Genomic DNA, 17,901 nt, shown 5'->3' with positions numbered 1-17,901 from the left:
CCAGTCTGGCTTTCTCAAGATGAACCTGACTACAGGCTGCCTCTAGTAGGATTTCCTAGAAATGTCTGAAGTTGGGTTTAATAACTTAGATTCTCTAGCGAGGAGGCAGAAGAAAGAGGGCTTATTACGGAATGTTCTAGGCTTATCCTTCTCCAGAATTAAAACGTTCAAATTTAATCTTATACTTCTTGATTTAATCTTGTAATGGCCCAGCTGCTTCCTGCCCACTCTGAAAAAAGTTTTGAAGAAAGGGTTATATTATAAAACAAAAAAATCTCTAATACCTATGCAATTTGGTAATCAGTCTTAACTGTAGAATATAAAAGAAACCTTAGAGTTCATCTAATCCAACACTTCATTTTTACAGATGAGAAGATAATCCCAGAGAGCGAATTGTTTAAAAGTATAACAAAGAAACAAGAATGAACAAAACCCAAAGGTTTTAATCATAAAGGAAGGAAATAAATCATAAAGATCAGAGCAGAAATAAATGAAATAGAGACTAGAACACAAGAGAAAAGATCAGTGAAACTAAAAGCTCATTCTCTGTAAAGGTAAACAAAATTGATAAACCTTTAGCCAGACTCATCAAGAAAAAAGGGAGAGGGCTCAAATCAATAAATCAGAAATGAAAAAGGAGAAGTTACAACTGACACTGCAGAAATACAAAGGATCATAAGAGACTACTACAAGCAACTATATGCCAATAAAATGGACAATCTATAAGAAATGAACAAATTCTTAGAAAGGTACAATCTCCCAAGACTGAACCAGGAAGAAATAGAAAATATGAACAGACCAATTACAAGTACTGAAATTGCATGTGTGATTTAAAAACTCCCAACAAACAAAAGTCCAGGACCAGATGGCTTCACAGGCCAATTCTACCAAACACTTAGAGACGAGTTGACACTTAAATTTCTGAAACTATTCCAAAAAATTGTAGAGGAAGGAACACTTCTGAACTCACTCTTTAAGGTCACCATCACCCTGATACCAAAACCAGACAAAGATATCACAAAAAAAGAAAATTATAGGCCAATATCACTGATGAACACAGAGGCAAAAATCCTCAACAAAATACCAGCAAACCAACTCCAACAATACATTAAAAGGATCATATACCATGATCAAGTGGGATTTATCCCAGGGATGCAAGGATTTTTCAATATCTGCAAATCAATCAATGTGATATACCACATTTACAAACTGAAGAATAAAAACCATATGATCATCTCAACAGAGGCAGAAAAAGCCTTTGATAAAAATTCAACATCCATTTATGATAAAAAAAAAAACTCTATAGAAAGTGGGCATAGAGGGAACATACCTCAACATAATAAAGGTCACATATGACAAACCCACAGCTAACATCATACTCAATGGTGAAAACCTGAAAGTATTTCCTCTAAGATCAGGAACAAGACAAGGATGTCCACTCTCACCACTTACACTCAACATAGTTCTGAAAGTCCTAGCAATCAGAGAAGAAAAAGAAATGAAAGGAATCCAAGTTGGAAAAGAAGTAAAACTGTCACTGTTTGCAGAGATGACATGACACTATACATAGAAAATCCTAAAGATGCTGCCAGAAAACTACTAGAGCTCATCAATGAATCTGGTAAAGTTGCAGGATGCAAAATTTAATACGCAGAAATCTCTTGCATTCCTATACACTAACAACGAAATATCAGAAAGAGAAATTAAGGAAACAACCACATTTACCATAACATCAAAAAGAAAAAAATACCTATGAATAAACCTACCTAAGGAGGCAAAAGATCTGTACTCTGAAAACTATAAGACACTGATGAAAGAAATCAAAGATGACACAAACAGATGGAAAGATATACTATGTATTTGGATTGAAAGAATCAATGTTGTCAAAATAACTATACTACTCAAGGAAATCTACAGATTCAATGCAATCGCTATCAATTTACCAATTGCATTTTTCACAGAACTAGAACAAAAAAATTTTTAATTTGTATGGAAACACAAAAGACCCCAAATAGCCAAAACAATCTCTAGAAGAACGGAGCTGGAAGAAACACGCTCCCTGAATTAAGGTTATACTACAAAGCTACAGTAATCAAAACAGTATGGTACTGGCACAAAAACAGACATAAACATCAATGGAACAGGATAGAAAGCCCAGAAATAAAACCATGTACTTATGGTCAATTACTCTACAACAAAAGAGGCAAGAATATACAGTAGAGAAGAGACAGTTTCTTTGATAAGTGGTGCTGGGTAAACTGGATAGCTACATGTAAAAGAATGAAAATAGAACATTCTCTAACATCATATACAAAGATAAACTCAAAATGGATTAATGACCTAAATGTAAGATAGGATACTATAAAACTCCCAGAGGAAAACATAGGCAGAACACCCTTTGACATAAATCGCAGCAATATTTTTTTGGATCTGTCTCCTAGGGTAATGGAAATAAAAACAAAAATAAACAAATGAGACCTAATTAAACTTAAAATCTTTGGCAAAGCAAAAGAAACCATAAACAAAGCGAAAAGACAACTTAACGGACTAGGAGAAAATATTTGCAAATGATGCTACTGATAAGGGATTAATTTCCAAAATACACAAACAGCTCATACAGCTTAATATCAAAAAAACCCAAACAACCACATAAAAAATGGGTAGAAGACCTAAATAGACATTTCTCCAAAGAAGACATACAGATGGCCAAGAGGCACATGAAAAGATGCTCAATATTGCTAAGTATTAGAGAAATGCAAATCAAAACTACAATGAAGTATCACCTCACACCAGTCAGAATGGCCATCATCAAAAAGTCTACAAATAATAAATGCTGGAGAAGGTGTGGAGAAAAGGAAACCCTCCTACACTGCTGGTGGGAATGTAAATTGGTTCAGGCACTATGAGGAACAGTATGGAGGTTCCTTAAAAAACTGAAAATAGAGTTACCATGTGATCCTGCAATCCCACTTCTGGGCATTTATCCAGAGAAAACTCTAATTTGAAAAAATACATGCACCCCAATGTTCATAGCAGCACTGTTTACAATAGCCAAGACATGGAAGCAACTTAAATGTCCATCGACAGATGAATGGATAAAGAAGATGTGATGTGTATATATATATATATATATATATATATATATATATATATATATATATATATATATATATACACACACACACACATATATATATCTATAAAATGGTATATTAGCCATAAAAAAGAATGAAATAATGCCATTTGCAGCAACAGGGATGGACCTAGAAATTATCATACTAAGTGAAATAAGCCAGAGAAGGACAAATATATGATATTGCTTATATGTGGAATCTAAGACAAATGATACAAATCAACTTATTTACAAAACAGAAATAGACTCACAGACACAGAAAACAAACTTATGGTTACCAAAGGGGAAAAGAGGGGAGGGATAAATTAGGAGTTTGGGATTAACATATACACACTACTATATATAAAATAGATAACCAACAGGGACCTACTGTATAGCACAGGGAACTATATTAAATATCTTGTAATAACCTAGAATGGAAAAGAATCAAGATATAGATAGATAAACAGAATCACTTTGCTGTACACCTGAAACTAATACAATATTGTAAATTAACTATACTTGTATTTTTAAAAATGGTTAACAAAGTATAATAAAAATGATTCATTCAATAAAGTGAATTTTCAACACGCAATCAGAGCTCATTAATGGACTTACCCCGTACGCATGTTGTACAGAAAAGAGAATAAGTACGAGCGACCTACGAAAAAGCAAAAACGCAGATTAATTTAAACTGCTGGTTTTAATGCACAACAAACTAAAAAGAAAAAGAACACAAGAATTAACTCCAGAAACCTTTTTTTTTAGTTTCCAATAAGGCTACTGTGGCCAGTTGATTGTCACAAGTGACAAGATAAATGTTATCCTCTCTCTGGATGTCATCATTACGTTTCCTCCTTTTAATCAGTCAAGTACTCACACCCTTTGGTGTGGTCTTCATTGTGCTGGGTACGGTGGGGACACTTGGAAGGTGAGACCTGGATGGACGGATGAGTGGAGGGAGGCGACTCTCAGAATGAAAGCTAGAGGAGAGCTGGAAGGAGGCAGCTTTGTCCAGGAACTGCTGCAAAGACTAGTGTATCCTGGATGCTATTAAGTGGAACCAGCCGGAAGGAGGGAGGATGGAAGAAACCTAACTGGACTGGGGAGACGGTTTGGGAAACAATACAAAAAAGTCAGGGGAGAGTTAGGTAGTTCAGGGTCTTATAAGTGAGGCAGAAATCCAACTGGGGTAACATCATTATTATAAATTTTAACAGGAAAGATGTAACCAAAAAAAGACTGAATGTGTGTGTCCTCCCCCAACTCATATGTTGAAACCCTAACCCCCATGCGATAGTATTAGGAGGTGGGGCCTTTGGGAGTATTAGGTCATGAGGGTGGAGTCCTTGTGAATGGGATTATTCCCCTTCTAAAAAGGACCTGGAGAGCTCTCTCTCAGTCCTTGTACCATGTGAGGATACGATGAGAAGCCAGCAGTCTGCAACCCAGAAGAGCGTCCTCACAAAAACATGCCCATGCTGACGCCCGGGTCTCACACTGTCAGCCTCCAGAACCGTGAGAAATAAATTTGCATTGCTCATCAGCCACCCAGTCGATGGTATTTGTCACAGCAGCCTGCAGTGACTAGGACAACCACTCAAAACTGCGTATGTTTGCCTCGGGCTTATGATTGTCCAAGAGCTTCCACATCCGTCATCGCATTGAATCCTTAAAACAGAGCTTGGATGGGAGGAGAACTGGGGCCCAGACTCGGGCTGTGACTTCTCTGCCATCCTTGTCCCTCTTTTCGTGTAGAGCCTTCTCCTCTCTGAAACCTCCTGTCCAAAGGAGCCTTATTTCTCCATCCTTGGCCCCTTCTTCTTGCGTTGAGATGCTGATAAGCATTACAGAAACCTACAGAGCCGTGCCTCTGCGTGAGACCCAGGCTAGGAGATGGGAGACTGGGGGTGGGTCCGGCCCACACTCACTGGCCTCCACACTAAAGTCCCCCTTCTCCGCGACCCTTCTCTTGGAATTCATGACAATTCCAGTAAAGGCCAGGGTGGCATTTCGGTGTAGTAATGGAGTAAATCAGAAAATAAAAAGGGGAAAGACGTGTTAAATAGAGGGAATAAACTGTTTTAAATCAAATTAAAGTATTTACAACAACTGTTGTTTAATCAGGTCGTTATCACTTTGGACATTTGTAAATAACAACAGGTTACATCTTATAGCAATTTTGGCCTCCGTATATATAGTCTCATTAAAATTGTAGGCAGGGTAGGTTTTTCCACATTTTACACCAGAGCAAACTGACTCAGAAATGTTGGATAACGTGCCCAAAAGGCTGTAGGCAGAGTGGCTCTGAGGTGGCACTTAGGACAGATCTGAATCCCTGTGACTGCCCCTTCTCCCCCCACCTCATCCCCCACTTACTCTGCCTGCTGCTTAACATATTTAAAAATAAGGCAATTCCTTTTTTTTTTTTTAATACAGGTTTTTATAAAAATAAGACAATTCTTTTTTTATGTTTGTCTTCTTTTTAATTAAAGTATAGTTGATTTACAATGTTGTGTTAGTTTTAGGTCTACAGAAAAGTGATTCAGATATATAGATACACACATTCTTTTTCAGATTCTTTTCTATTATATATTACAAGATACTGAATATAGTTCCCTGTGCTACACAGTAAGTCCTTGTTGATTATCTATTTTATATATAGTAGTGTGTATCTGTTAATCCCAAAGTCCTAATTTATCCTTTCCCTCTCTTTCCTTTTTGGTAACCATAAGTTTGTTTTCTACGTCTGTGAGTCTGTTTCTGTTTTGTAAATAAGTTCATTTGTATCATTTTTTAGATTCCACATATAAGCGATTTACATGATATTTGTTTTTCTCTGTTTGACTTCACTTAGTATGATAATTTCTAGTTGCATCCATCTTGCTGCAAATAGCATTATTTTATTCTTTTTTATGGATGAGTAATATTCCATTGTATATATATACACCATATCTTCTTTATCTATTCATCTGTCGATGGACACTTAGGTTGCTTCTATGTCTTGACTATTGTAAATAGTGCTGCTATGAACACAGGGGTGCATGTTACCTTTTCGAATTAGAATTTTCATCTTTTCCAGATATACGCTTAGGAGTGGGGTTGCTTTTTTTTTTTCTTTAAAGAACAATTCAAAATTAAGATTACTTTGCAGTTTCCTTCGCATTCGCTCCAAATAAATAAGACTTGGCTGCATTTCTGAAAGAACTGCGTTCTCCTTCCCATCACCCTCTCTCCCTTCACTGCCCATCAATACATGTTCATCATCTCCAAAACGTCTCATATTTTTCACTATTTAACATTTCCCTGTCTTAATTCCCAATATTTTTTTTAGTCACCTCGAATAATCTCATATTAGTTTCCTACTGCTGCTGTAACACATGACCACAAACTCAGTGGCTGAAAACAATACAAATTTATTCTCTTATGGTTCTGGAGGTCAGAAGTCTGAAGTAGGTCTCACCGGCAAAAGATCAAGGTGCTGGCAGGGCTGTGTTCCTTCTGGAGGCTCCAAGGGAGACTCAGTTTCCTTGCTTTGTCCAGGTTCTAAAGGCTGCCTGCATTCCCTGGCCCATGGTCCCTTCCACCTTCAAAGCCAGCGGTGAGCAGCTGAGTCTCTCCCTTGCTGCAACCCTCTAACCTCTGCTCTTTTCATCACATCTCCTTCTCGACTCTCACTCTTCTGCCTCCCTCTTTCGCTTCTAGGGACACTTTTAATTATACTGGGCCCACCCACATAATCCAGGATAATTTCCCCATGGCAAGGTCAGCTGATTAGCAACCTTGATTTCATCTACAACCATAATTCCCCCTTGCTACATAGCAGAGCACATTCAGAGGCTCCGGGGATTAGGATGTGGACATCTCTGGGGGTCATTATTCTGCCTACCCCACTCACGAAGTGCATTGTCCTAACTCTCCTAGTTATAGGGACCCTGCTGCTCTGGACGTATGAGAAGGTTTTTGCTATTCAAACCCAGTGAATAGGAGAGCAAGAATCTGTGGCCTTGTGCATCCTCCCATTGGGTGATCATGTGGGTGCAACTGGCGGAGAGGAGAGAGGACTGCTGTTTAACAATAAAAATGAATCGCAGAATGGCAGCAGGCGTAACCCATAGATTTCTGGAATAATTGGGCTTTTTGACATGTGAAGCATTCCGATAACTTACACCTGCAGAACCAACCTTTAGGGGAAATTATTAAATAAAAGCCAGTGATCACACTTGAGGACACTCACCAGGAATCTGTGGCCAAGGGCTTGATCCACCTGAAAGAGCGCCTTACCAATGCCATGTGCACGAATTACTTCATAGTCAAATCTTGGTACTTAAAAAAAATTCTGCCACTCTTCTCTTCCAGAAGACTCTCATCTACAAGTGAGGTTCTATGTCCTGGGTTTAAAGTCTGTATATGTTAAATATAAATATATCTCTTAAAACAGAGTATGCATTATAATGTTGAAAATAATTACTTTCATCATTCAGAGTTAGTGATGGAAATATTTTCTAAAGGGGAACTTCAACAGTGTTTTGACATAACAGTCTTTTCTTAGCAATGGTAAAATTGAATACTTAATTTTTAATTCTTAGAAGTAAAAATATTCTCAAATTCTTTACATCATAAATATATTTTTGAGAAATGAAAAGATATATGTATGTAATGCTTGTACAAAAAATATTGCTTCCTTTTGCTAAGGGGAATTTTCTTCTATTTAATCTTTTCTTTTAAAAATCCAAGCTACAATTCTTTCAAGTGCTTTTTTTATTTTTTGAAACTAAAAAGGAATCCCCTAGCATAGAAATACACATTTTGCCTACATACAGCAAATACATATCAACATGTTTTTATGTAAAATGGTACAACATTTTGGCAGGTCGTCAAAAAGTTAAACATAGAGTTACCATATGACCCAGCAATTTCATTCCTAGGTATATACCCGAGAGAACTGACAACATATGTTCACACATAAACTTGTACATGAATATTTACAGCAGAATTATTTGTAATAGCCAAAAAATGGGAACGACTCACTTCAACTGATGAATAGATAAGCAACATGTGCTACATCCATACAATGGAATACTATTCGACCATAAAAAGGAATGAAGTACCAATCCGTGCTACAACATGGATGAACCTTGAAAACATTATCCCAAGTGAAAGAAATCACATACTGTATAATTCCATGTATATGGAATGTCCAGAATAGGCAACTCCATAGAGACAGAAAATAGATTAGTAATTATCAGGGGTTGAAGAAGGGGAGAGTTGGGGTGATGGAAATGTTCTGGAACTGGATAGTGGTGATGGTTGCACAACATTCTAAGAACACTAAAAACCACTGAATTATAAACTTTAAAAGAGTAAAAGTGGTGTGTTTTACTTTGTGAACTTTATCTCAATTTTAAAAAAGAAAAAATATTTTGACTCAAAGAACTGTATGCTTTGATAAAAGATCTCTTTGGCTGAACGAACTGAAATGTCTCATCTTTAAAACTTTGGCTTCTCTGAAGACCTGTATCTGTAAGAATTGGGTAGCGAGAAGGAAACTGGGAGTGTAGAATGTTACAAACTATTTTTAAACTTCTGGATAAAATCTGGATACACTAACTCAGTGTTGCATTTATGAGAGACTAGTTTTCCAAGTAAGTGGTGGAACAACATTCCATGATAGTTTCAAAACCAAGTAGAAACAGAATCACTTTGAGTACCTAGATCTTCTCCCATCCCTAAATACATCATTTTAAATATTTTTTTACTTGCATTCCAGAAGCAAGTCTCAGTAAAACAAATTATTGTTTTATGAGGAATACACAAATTGGCTTGAATCATTCAAAATGTATTTGATATTTTAAACAAATAGGAAACACAGTCAAAAATTAAAGAAAACCAGAGGTATTTGCATTTTAACCAAAAAATAGATACATCATGCAATTAGTCTCCAGACTAATTGACTGTGTTGTGATAAAGCATGCATCAGGGGATTTTGTTAAAATAGTGTGTTGCTGTGGTCACCTTTCAGAGGAAGAATGTCTGATGGTGGCCCTAACACCTAGGAGTGTCTCAGTACACTTTAATTGAAAAGATGGCTGGGTGGATAGATGGATGAATGGATGAATGGACAGCTGAACCAAACCACAGGAACCTAACTGGCCTCCCATTAGTCAGTGGGACTGTCCAATGTGAAAGGACATTAACTAACAGTGAGAGGACACTGCTATGCTGGGAGTAGCCAATGCATTCCCATCACCGTGCACTTAGTTACTATATAAGCTCTATGACAATAGGGATTTCATCTTTTTTTATTCACAGGTTTATCCCCAGTGCCATAATAGTCTCTGAAATATAATAAGTACCCAATGGATATCTATTGGATGAATGGACTTATAGAAGACACTCTGGGACCTTTCAAATGTGAATCAAATATATTTAATAGGGGATGTAAGATGAGGCTAATTTTGAATATACAAGAGGGTAGAAGAAGGGAGAATGAAGGAGATGGAGAGACAAATCATAATGGCATTGGAAGAAGTGATGAGAAACCAACACTTACTGATTATACGTAGGACCCTCTGCCTAGAGTGTTGCCCACAATCAAGTCACCTCTTTTCACCACACTCTAGTTAAGAAAAGTATTATTTTCATTGCGTAAGAAAAGCAAACTGGGGAATTCCCTGGCAGCTGTCCAGTGGTTAAGAATGCCATGGGCCAGGGTTCAATCCCTGGTCAGGGAACTAAAATCCTACAAGCCCCGCAGCACAACCGAAAAAAAAAAAAAAAAAAGGACACTGGATCAGTTTAATTAGTTGTACAAAGTTGTGGAGCTAATAAATGGCAGAATCTGGATTTCTGGACTCCAACATATGTCCCTTCTCCCAACTGACACCCCAGCCTTCAGACTTTTCTGCTCTCAAAATTCCATTAGAATTTTGAAAAACCTATTTGAACCCTCTATTCCTTTTTTAAAGTTAACATATAAAACCTTTATTCTTTTTATTACAAGGAGTATAACTTGGAGCATTGTAAACGGTTACCCATAAAATAAAACTGCGGCAGCACTATGTTAGTTGTAGCCAATACATCGCAATGCCAGGCAACCTGATTTTCACCATCATCAGTATAAAATACATGCACACGGTTTTTAACATTATTTTTCTTCATGATTTTGTATTGACATTCCACTCCCCCACATATATCCTTGTGCAATATAATTTTATACTTGAAAATCATATTGATCACCCCACACTTCTCTGCAACAAAAATATATATAAATTCAATATTTTTTAAATTTCTTATGATCACAGATCTCTGAATCTTAAAAAAGATTTTTCTCCTGGATTGACTTCCTGTTATGATTATTAGTAGTATATGATTCATCAAAAACATAAATAAATTTAAATCTTTATAAACAATTACTAAACATTAAAAGTGAAATTATATTGGAAATGTCATTGGCAACGAATGAAGTGGGCTTTTTTGTTTCTCAATTAGTTTATTTAGCCCTAGAGTAATAATACTTCTTACTGGAATGAGACAGTTTCAGCAACAATGTTACTTCCATTTTAATTTTTAAAGCTGTAAAGCCTAATAAAACTTATTCACAAAGTTCAGAAGTTGTGAATGGAAGGAATTTGTAACACAAATGTCACTCAATTCTGAGAACTTCTCTTGAGTTGTATATGAAAAGCAATATAGAATTTATCATCAAGAATCATTTTGAAAGATCCACCAGTTGATAGAGTCTTCCTTCAATCGTGATGAAAACAGAAAGTGGGAAACCAACTGGCCCAAGGGATGTGTAGCCCAGAAGGTAAATGCCTTCTGTTCTCAAAACCCTTCATCCGGCCCCACAAACAGTCTGGACAAAGCAGGCTGGTAACACTTGGGATGGATGGGGCAGAGGAATGGGGTGGATGTATGCCTTTCTTTTGAAAAGTAGAAGGACAGTTGTGAAAGGGGTGGTGAGAACCTAGACCAAAGGCCCATTTTCAGATAGAACTATCCTAAGAAAGAATATCTGTAACAGTTGAGAAATTAATTCCTTTAATTACTTGTCCAAGCTGCTTGCATAACTTCTAAGAATCTTTTGGTCTCCCAAGGGTACACATACCTCAGTTTGGGGCTCTCTGCACTAGACAAGCTGCAAAAAGGAAAACCACTGCCTTGTTCACCGTTTTACCTAGAGCAAGCCTAACATGACTACTTGCTCACCCCACGCATCTGTCTAGCCTGAAAACAAAGCTACAGAGGAGTCGCAGAGACTTTAGGACTGTTCTCCAGCCTAGGGTGCAGCTCCTAGGTCACAGCTAAGTAAAGGCCCATCTGGCTGTCAGCTGGACACCGTGAACAGCGGTGTGTACAGCACTCTACAGTTCCCAAAAGGCTGTCACACATGGTACCCACAACAGTCTACGAGGATTTTCTTTGTTGCAACTGCCTGTGTTAAGAGCAAAAAACCTTTGGTCTCAACCGTGCTTTTGATGACACCAAATAAAAACACCCCATCACTCAGAACAGCAACCCTCTAACCTATCTTCTCATAAATAAAAGGCTGTCATCACATAGGAGTGGCCAAGACAGTATGTTTCTAATTGGAGTCTATCAAAAAAACAAAAAAAAAAGCCTAAACAACCCAAATGCAATGCCACTAAAACATCTGCAAACAACAGCTTTGGGAGAATGCCTACCTTGGAAACTTTTTCGAAACTTCTGTACCTTTCAAAGGGTAGGCTTTATTCTGCCAACTGTTATTCTAAAGAAGGGAGTGTTGAGTGCTATGGAGTACTGTATCAGAGCCCCCTGAGTTCCCACCTTTGGCTCCTAATTGGGGGGATGACCAGGTTTTCATCACCTGATTCCATCTCCCCAGGCACATGGAAAGTTGGGGAATAACCAAAGCTTGACCCAACCCAGAGCTTGGCTTGGTAACACAGAGCTCTGGGCCAGAGGATGGCACAAAAACATCTGAACCAGTCCTCTGAAACTAGGACACTGAGAGAAGAAAGGGAGATGAGGGAGGAAGGATGCACCCAGTACATCCTGAAGTACAGCCAGGCGTTAGAAAACTGGGACAAGTCAAGGCCAAGTGCAAGCCTGAGATTAGAGGAAACAGATAAGCTAAGTAATCAGAAAAAGCTGTTTCCAAGAGAGGAAAACGCAAAAAGAGGAAGACAGATGGTCTCATGAGAGGATGAAAAAACCAGCTCCTTCCCGAGAGCCCCCCCAATTCCCGACGCAGTCTTGCAGTCAGTTCCCTTTTCTTGAGCGAATTGACCTGAGCAGCTGAGTCCGATGAAAACCACTGTCCTCATCACAGCCGCTCCCAAGGCTGCGACATACCTTAGGGAGCTCATTTGAAACCACCCACCCCCAACAGGGAAGCTGAACGCCCGTGCCCTGGGCCTTTGACCTCCATCTCCCTCACTGACCAAGTCCATAGGCTCTTGCCCAGCAGTGTATTTATATCAGTAATTTCTAGCATGCATATCCAGCAGATATCATTGTGTTCTCTTCCTCCACCTCCCTGGGATTATTTTTTTTTCTTCACTACTTTATGAAAATTCCTGGACTCCAATTCCCCTGGGACTCCTTAGAAGTCTGTGCCCAAAGTTTTCCAAAGGCTAGGTCTGGGAACAGGATCTGAGATCTTCCAAATCATTCTCTTACCATAGGGAATTTGTTTTCTCTGCAACCCAATCTTGAATAGAAATATACCGTGCTTGGGCTTCCCTGGTGGCGCAGTGGTTGAGAATCTGCCTGCCAATGCAGGGGACACGGGTTTGAGCCCTGGTCTGGGAAGATCCCACATGCCGCGGAGCAACTAGGCCCGTGAGCCACAACTACTGAGCCTGCGCGTCTGGAGCTTGTGCTCCTCAACAAGAGAGGCCGCGACAGTGAGGCCCGTGCACTACGATGAAGAGTGGCCCCCGCTCGCCGCAACTAGAGAAAGCCTTCGCACAGAAACGAAGACCCAACACAGCCAAAAATAAATAAATAAATAAATAAAAATTAAAAAAAGAAAAAAGTAATACACCGTGCTGGAGTTCTCATCAATTGGGGGATGGGTGGGGGGCAATGGCCAAGATTGGAGGACCAGATAAACAGGAGACTGAGGAGTGGAATCTTCCAGTCACAAAAGGTAGCAGAAATATAATGTCTTTTCTTTTCCCAAGTAACATTAAGTCTCTGAGCTCTTTTTAACAATATCTGTTCTTTCAGGGAAATCATTTCTTATTAACTCAATGACTACACGGTCTTTCCTTTGACTTTCTGACACTGAGCTATCTGAAGACTCTCTTTCCAAGGCTAAATTTTTTGGATGGTCTGAACACCTATTTTTATATACCTTTATCTTTCCAAACTAGAATTCCTAAAGGCTCAGCTTTTGTAAAGATATAAGCAAGGGGCCTCAGGGGTTAGAAAAACGCTCCCAGAAAAAGAATGGCATGCCTGGTGGCTGGATATCTACTTTGAGGCTTACGCTTTCCCTGTTAAGAGATCACCTGACCTTTCCCAACATCCAAGTTGGTTACTTTCTAAAACCCCGTATCTTTGGGTTGACTCGACCTGCAGACTTTCAAAGCCTTCAGGTTGATTTCAGCTTTTTAGCGAAAACAGTCAATCCCATCAAACATCACAAGGTTTTTAAAGCAAGTCACGAATCTGTGTGGTCCATGGACTACTGGAATGTGCTGGAGCATCATGTTCCCTGAGGAGGAACCGGGAGAAACTTGAGAACTACTCAAGGAAATTCTTGAGAATATCTCTAAGTTCCAACGTGAGTTCCAATCCAGAATGTTGCTGGATTCCGGCCAAGCTTGCCCCTGCCTTGCCTTCCCTCTAGGTTCAGCTGAATTGTTTGAGAGCGCTGCACAGTCCTCAGTTGACCTTGGAGTTGACTTTGCTAGTCCAGGGCCAAATGGACCATGTCTCAGCTAATCTACCATTCTGCCAATATAGGCTTTTATTATCATTTTTCTCCATGAGGTCTCCTCCCAAAACCAACAGAACATTTGACAACCATCTTCATAAAGTCACCACGTGGGAAACACGTGGAGGTGATATAGGTTCCACAAATACACAACTGATTTTCAAAACCAGATGTTCCCTTTACCTCCAAGTTAAGAATGACATTCTTAACTCAGAATGCTAGATGTCTCTTGTCAAAAGCACTACTCCCCCAGGTTATTCTTGGTCTGTGATTTTACCTGCAGGGCAGGAGTGGAGCGACTCTGGATTCCCTAGACCTTTCAGACCTCTGAGAGCTGCCTCTGGGTAAGCTCTGGCAGTAACAGCCCTTGATTCCACTGGGAAGTGCCCACCCCCAACCAACGTACTGAAAGGCTGGCATTTGCTTTTGATGACTTCTTCCCTCCTCCCTAGAGACCCACTGCCTTCTTCTCCTGGTACCTTGTGGTCTCGTGGTGAGGGATTGAAAGCAGGACTGTAGAGTTACAAAGACTTGTGTTCAGATCTTGATCACTTACCAGTATAACCCTGAGCAAGTCTGTACCCACCCTGAGCTCTTGGTTTCTCAGTATGTAAAATTAATGCTTGAGAGAATTACAAGAGTCACCATCCGTGCCTAGCACAGTCTCTGGCATGTGGTAGCAGCTCGATAAATGTTTATTTCCTCCCTTCCTAATTTGCCACGCAGGCAAAACGAGCTCCCAATAAATTAGAGAAGGGTTAGAAAACTGGGAACTGGGGCAAGCCTGGCAGACCTCACGAGGGGGGCAACACTTGGTCTGGGAAGGAAGGAAGATCTGGGCAAATGAGAAGAAGAAACAAGCTGTGATAGTCTCTCCTAAAGTACCTTTTATAACGTCAGGAGAAGTTATCGAGAGGGAAGACTCTTCAGTTAGTGTAGAAGAAGGTATATAGGAGGACAAGTCTAGTCAGAATCAGAGTTAACTGGACTCTGAGAGGACAATTAGGAAAAGGTCAGGATCCGGTTTAATCAACCAGAGAGCTACTAGCTCCTTCTGCCGTGCCCAGCACTGCTGCTGGGCTCCCTTCCCTCCCCGCCCTTCCCCTCCTCCTCCTCTTCCTCCTCCTCCTCTTCTCCATCACCATCATCATCTTCCTCGCCATAAGAAATTATAATAAGCAGCATTTTCAGCAGGCAACTTATATGCTAAGCCCTGTGCTAAAGGTTTAACACAGGTCTTCAATCCTCACAATAACCCCATAAGGTAAGTAATATGACTAGGTCCTTTTACAAATAATGACAGTTAGTATGAGACATTTCTAAAGCTTCCCTTATTAACCACTACACTGCACAGCTTCAAAATTCATGAAAATTCATGGGTAAGTTTCGGGGGAATTCATCTCCGGAAAGAACAACTTTAGCCTTCAATATAGTAGTAGCAGGGAAAGACATTTATAAATGCAACAGTGCAATATGATACGTAGACATTCAGTTTCCAGTGAATCCCAGAAAACTAGAGTTCTCCTGTGAAGGTCTTTATGTTTGGAATTTCAACTCTAGAAACTCCTATAGGACAGTTGGAGATCTTAAAGGCACCATTTCTAACTAGATTATAGGAAAGTTAAAGCATTTCAGGCAGCTATGTAAGCCAAAAAAAAAAAAAAAAAAGAGAGAGAGAGATTTCACAAAAGTGTTCAAATGAACTTTTAAGGTTAAACAGAAATACTGGGGCAGGTGTGCAATTGGTTCCAAGAGAGGAGAAAAGCTTTGTGTTGGTGGGGAAGGAGCACTGCATTCGTGTGAATCTTGGGCCCTTTCTAAGGAGAGCTTAACCACCTGCTTTTCCTCATGGTTGCATCCTGTCTTGTGCCCACCCCTGTTTGCCTTGTTTCCAGCAGGAGTTGGTTCTAGAGACTGAGTCTCCTAGTGGCTTCTTCCCTATAGGACAACCTGGAGCTAGACTCCTCTAGGAATGCTTCTGCCACTCTGGAACCTAATGAAAGATTCAAGGGCATCCCTCAAACCTGGGCTTCAGAACTATGCCATCCCATAGTCTGCTACAGACCATAAAACACAGTCAGTGTTTCAGTGTCAAATTTACACATCGGAAAATAACTGAGCAAAGCCGAGAGAATGTGCTGTGTACTGGATACGGATGTCATGTGGGCAGAATGGCCAACACAATCAGTGGTTGGAAGTTTCACAGAACCATAAAGAATTCCATTATTAAAGTAAGATTACTTCCCCACTAAAATTTGAATATGAGAATTTTTTGAAACTTCAGAAATTAAGGATAAGAAGAGGTCTATGTTAAATTTTTACAACTACAACTTTACACATATGGGAATGAAACAAAATAATACATAGAATCTTAAATACATAAGAAAATTACAGGATTTGTAAATTCAAATCCACTAAATATGTAGTAACAGTTAAAATTTAAAGTGATTTTCTATTAACTAGCCTGGCATTAACCAAACAAAAATTTTTTGGAATCATCTCCATATACCTTTGATACAACATAAAAAACACCTATGATTATTATTCATTCAAGAAATATCTGTCAATATACGTCAGTCTCCCATTTTGTATCAAATGCCATGCTAGGCATTAGGCACTATGGATACAAAAGTGAATTTGATTTACCTGAACTCAATATTCAGTAAATCAAATTTTCAACTTACTGAATATTGAATTCAATTTGAATTCAACTGAATTCAAAAATTCAATATTACTTTTAAGAAGATTGGGTAAAGTTAAAGATGCATATTATAATCACTAAAGTAACCACTAACAATAATGCAGAGAGATATAACTAGAAGTCAAAAAAAATTTAAATGGAACACTAAAAAATATTTGATTAACACAAAACAATGCTAGGAAGAAGAAAAGGAACAAAAAACAGATGAGATAGATAAAAAGTAAATGGAGAGATGGCAGACCTAAAAACAGCTATAGCAACTACATGAAAATGCACTAAAAACTCCTATTTAAAGGCAAGGCATTGGATTTAAAATAGAAGAAAGAAAAATCCAAGTATATGCTGCCTACAAGATACACAATTTAAATTAAAAGACACAAATAGATTGAAAACAAAAGGCTGAAAAAAGATACACCACACAAACCGTAAGCATAAGGAAAGCAGATGAGTTATATATATATTTTTAAGGTAACAAGTGGATTTATTTACAGAGAAACACATTCCACAGACAGAGTGAGGGCCATCTCAGAAGGTGGACGAGCTATATTAATAGCACATAACATAGACCTCAAGATGGAAAGTGACACTTAATAATGATCAAAAAGTTAATATATCAGAAATCTATAAATATTACAAACATACGGGCTTAAGAGCAGAATTTCAAAATACCTGAAGCAAAAACTAAAAAACTAAAGGGAGAAATAAATAAATTCTCAAACATAGTTGGAGACTAACTCTTCTCTTGGTAATTGATAGAACAAGGTAGAAAATATAAGTCAAGACACAGAAGGTCTGAACAACACTATCAACTACCTTGCCCTAATTTATTTATATATAACACTACACCCAACAACCGCAGAGTATATATCCTTTTCAAGTAGATATGGTATGTTCACCAAGATAAACTAATTATATAATAGAACATAAAACAAGTCTCAATAGATTTCAAAAGACTAAAATCTTGCAGAGAATTAAATTAGAACTCAACAATAAAACATATAGGAAAGTTCAAAATATTTAGAAATTAATCCACCCCAAGTAACCCCAAGTATTTTGAACTAAATGATAATGAAAACAACATATCAAAACTTATGGGATACAACCTACCCAGAGCAGAGAAAGAAACTAGATCTATAAATGTGTACATTAGGAAAAGAG

The 17,901-nt window shown here is 38.5% G+C and overlaps 1 protein-coding gene across 1 annotated transcript in view; it reads right to left on the bottom strand.

Annotated features, from left to right (window-relative positions):
- COL4A4 (collagen type IV alpha 4 chain) overlaps positions 1–17,901 on the bottom strand; it is a 135,910-nt gene that overhangs the window by 111,382 nt on the left and 6,627 nt on the right. Inside the window, exons 2-3 of the mRNA XM_082396293.1 lie at positions 7,350–7,516; positions 3,731–3,773 (exon numbers count right to left, since the gene is read on the bottom strand). Coding sequence (XP_082252419.1) covers positions 3,731–3,773; positions 7,350–7,405 — 99 coding nt within the window. The 5' untranslated portion in view covers positions 7,406–7,516. The remainder of the gene's footprint in view (positions 1–3,730; positions 3,774–7,349; positions 7,517–17,901) is intronic.

The sequence above is a fragment of the Balaenoptera borealis genome, assembly GCF_965194805.1.
Source record: "Balaenoptera borealis genome assembly, chromosome: 6".
Taxonomy (NCBI): domain Eukaryota; kingdom Metazoa; phylum Chordata; class Mammalia; order Artiodactyla; family Balaenopteridae; genus Balaenoptera; species Balaenoptera borealis.
The sequence above is the reverse complement of the archived record's forward strand: the minus strand, read 5'-3'. Positions and strand labels throughout refer to the sequence as shown.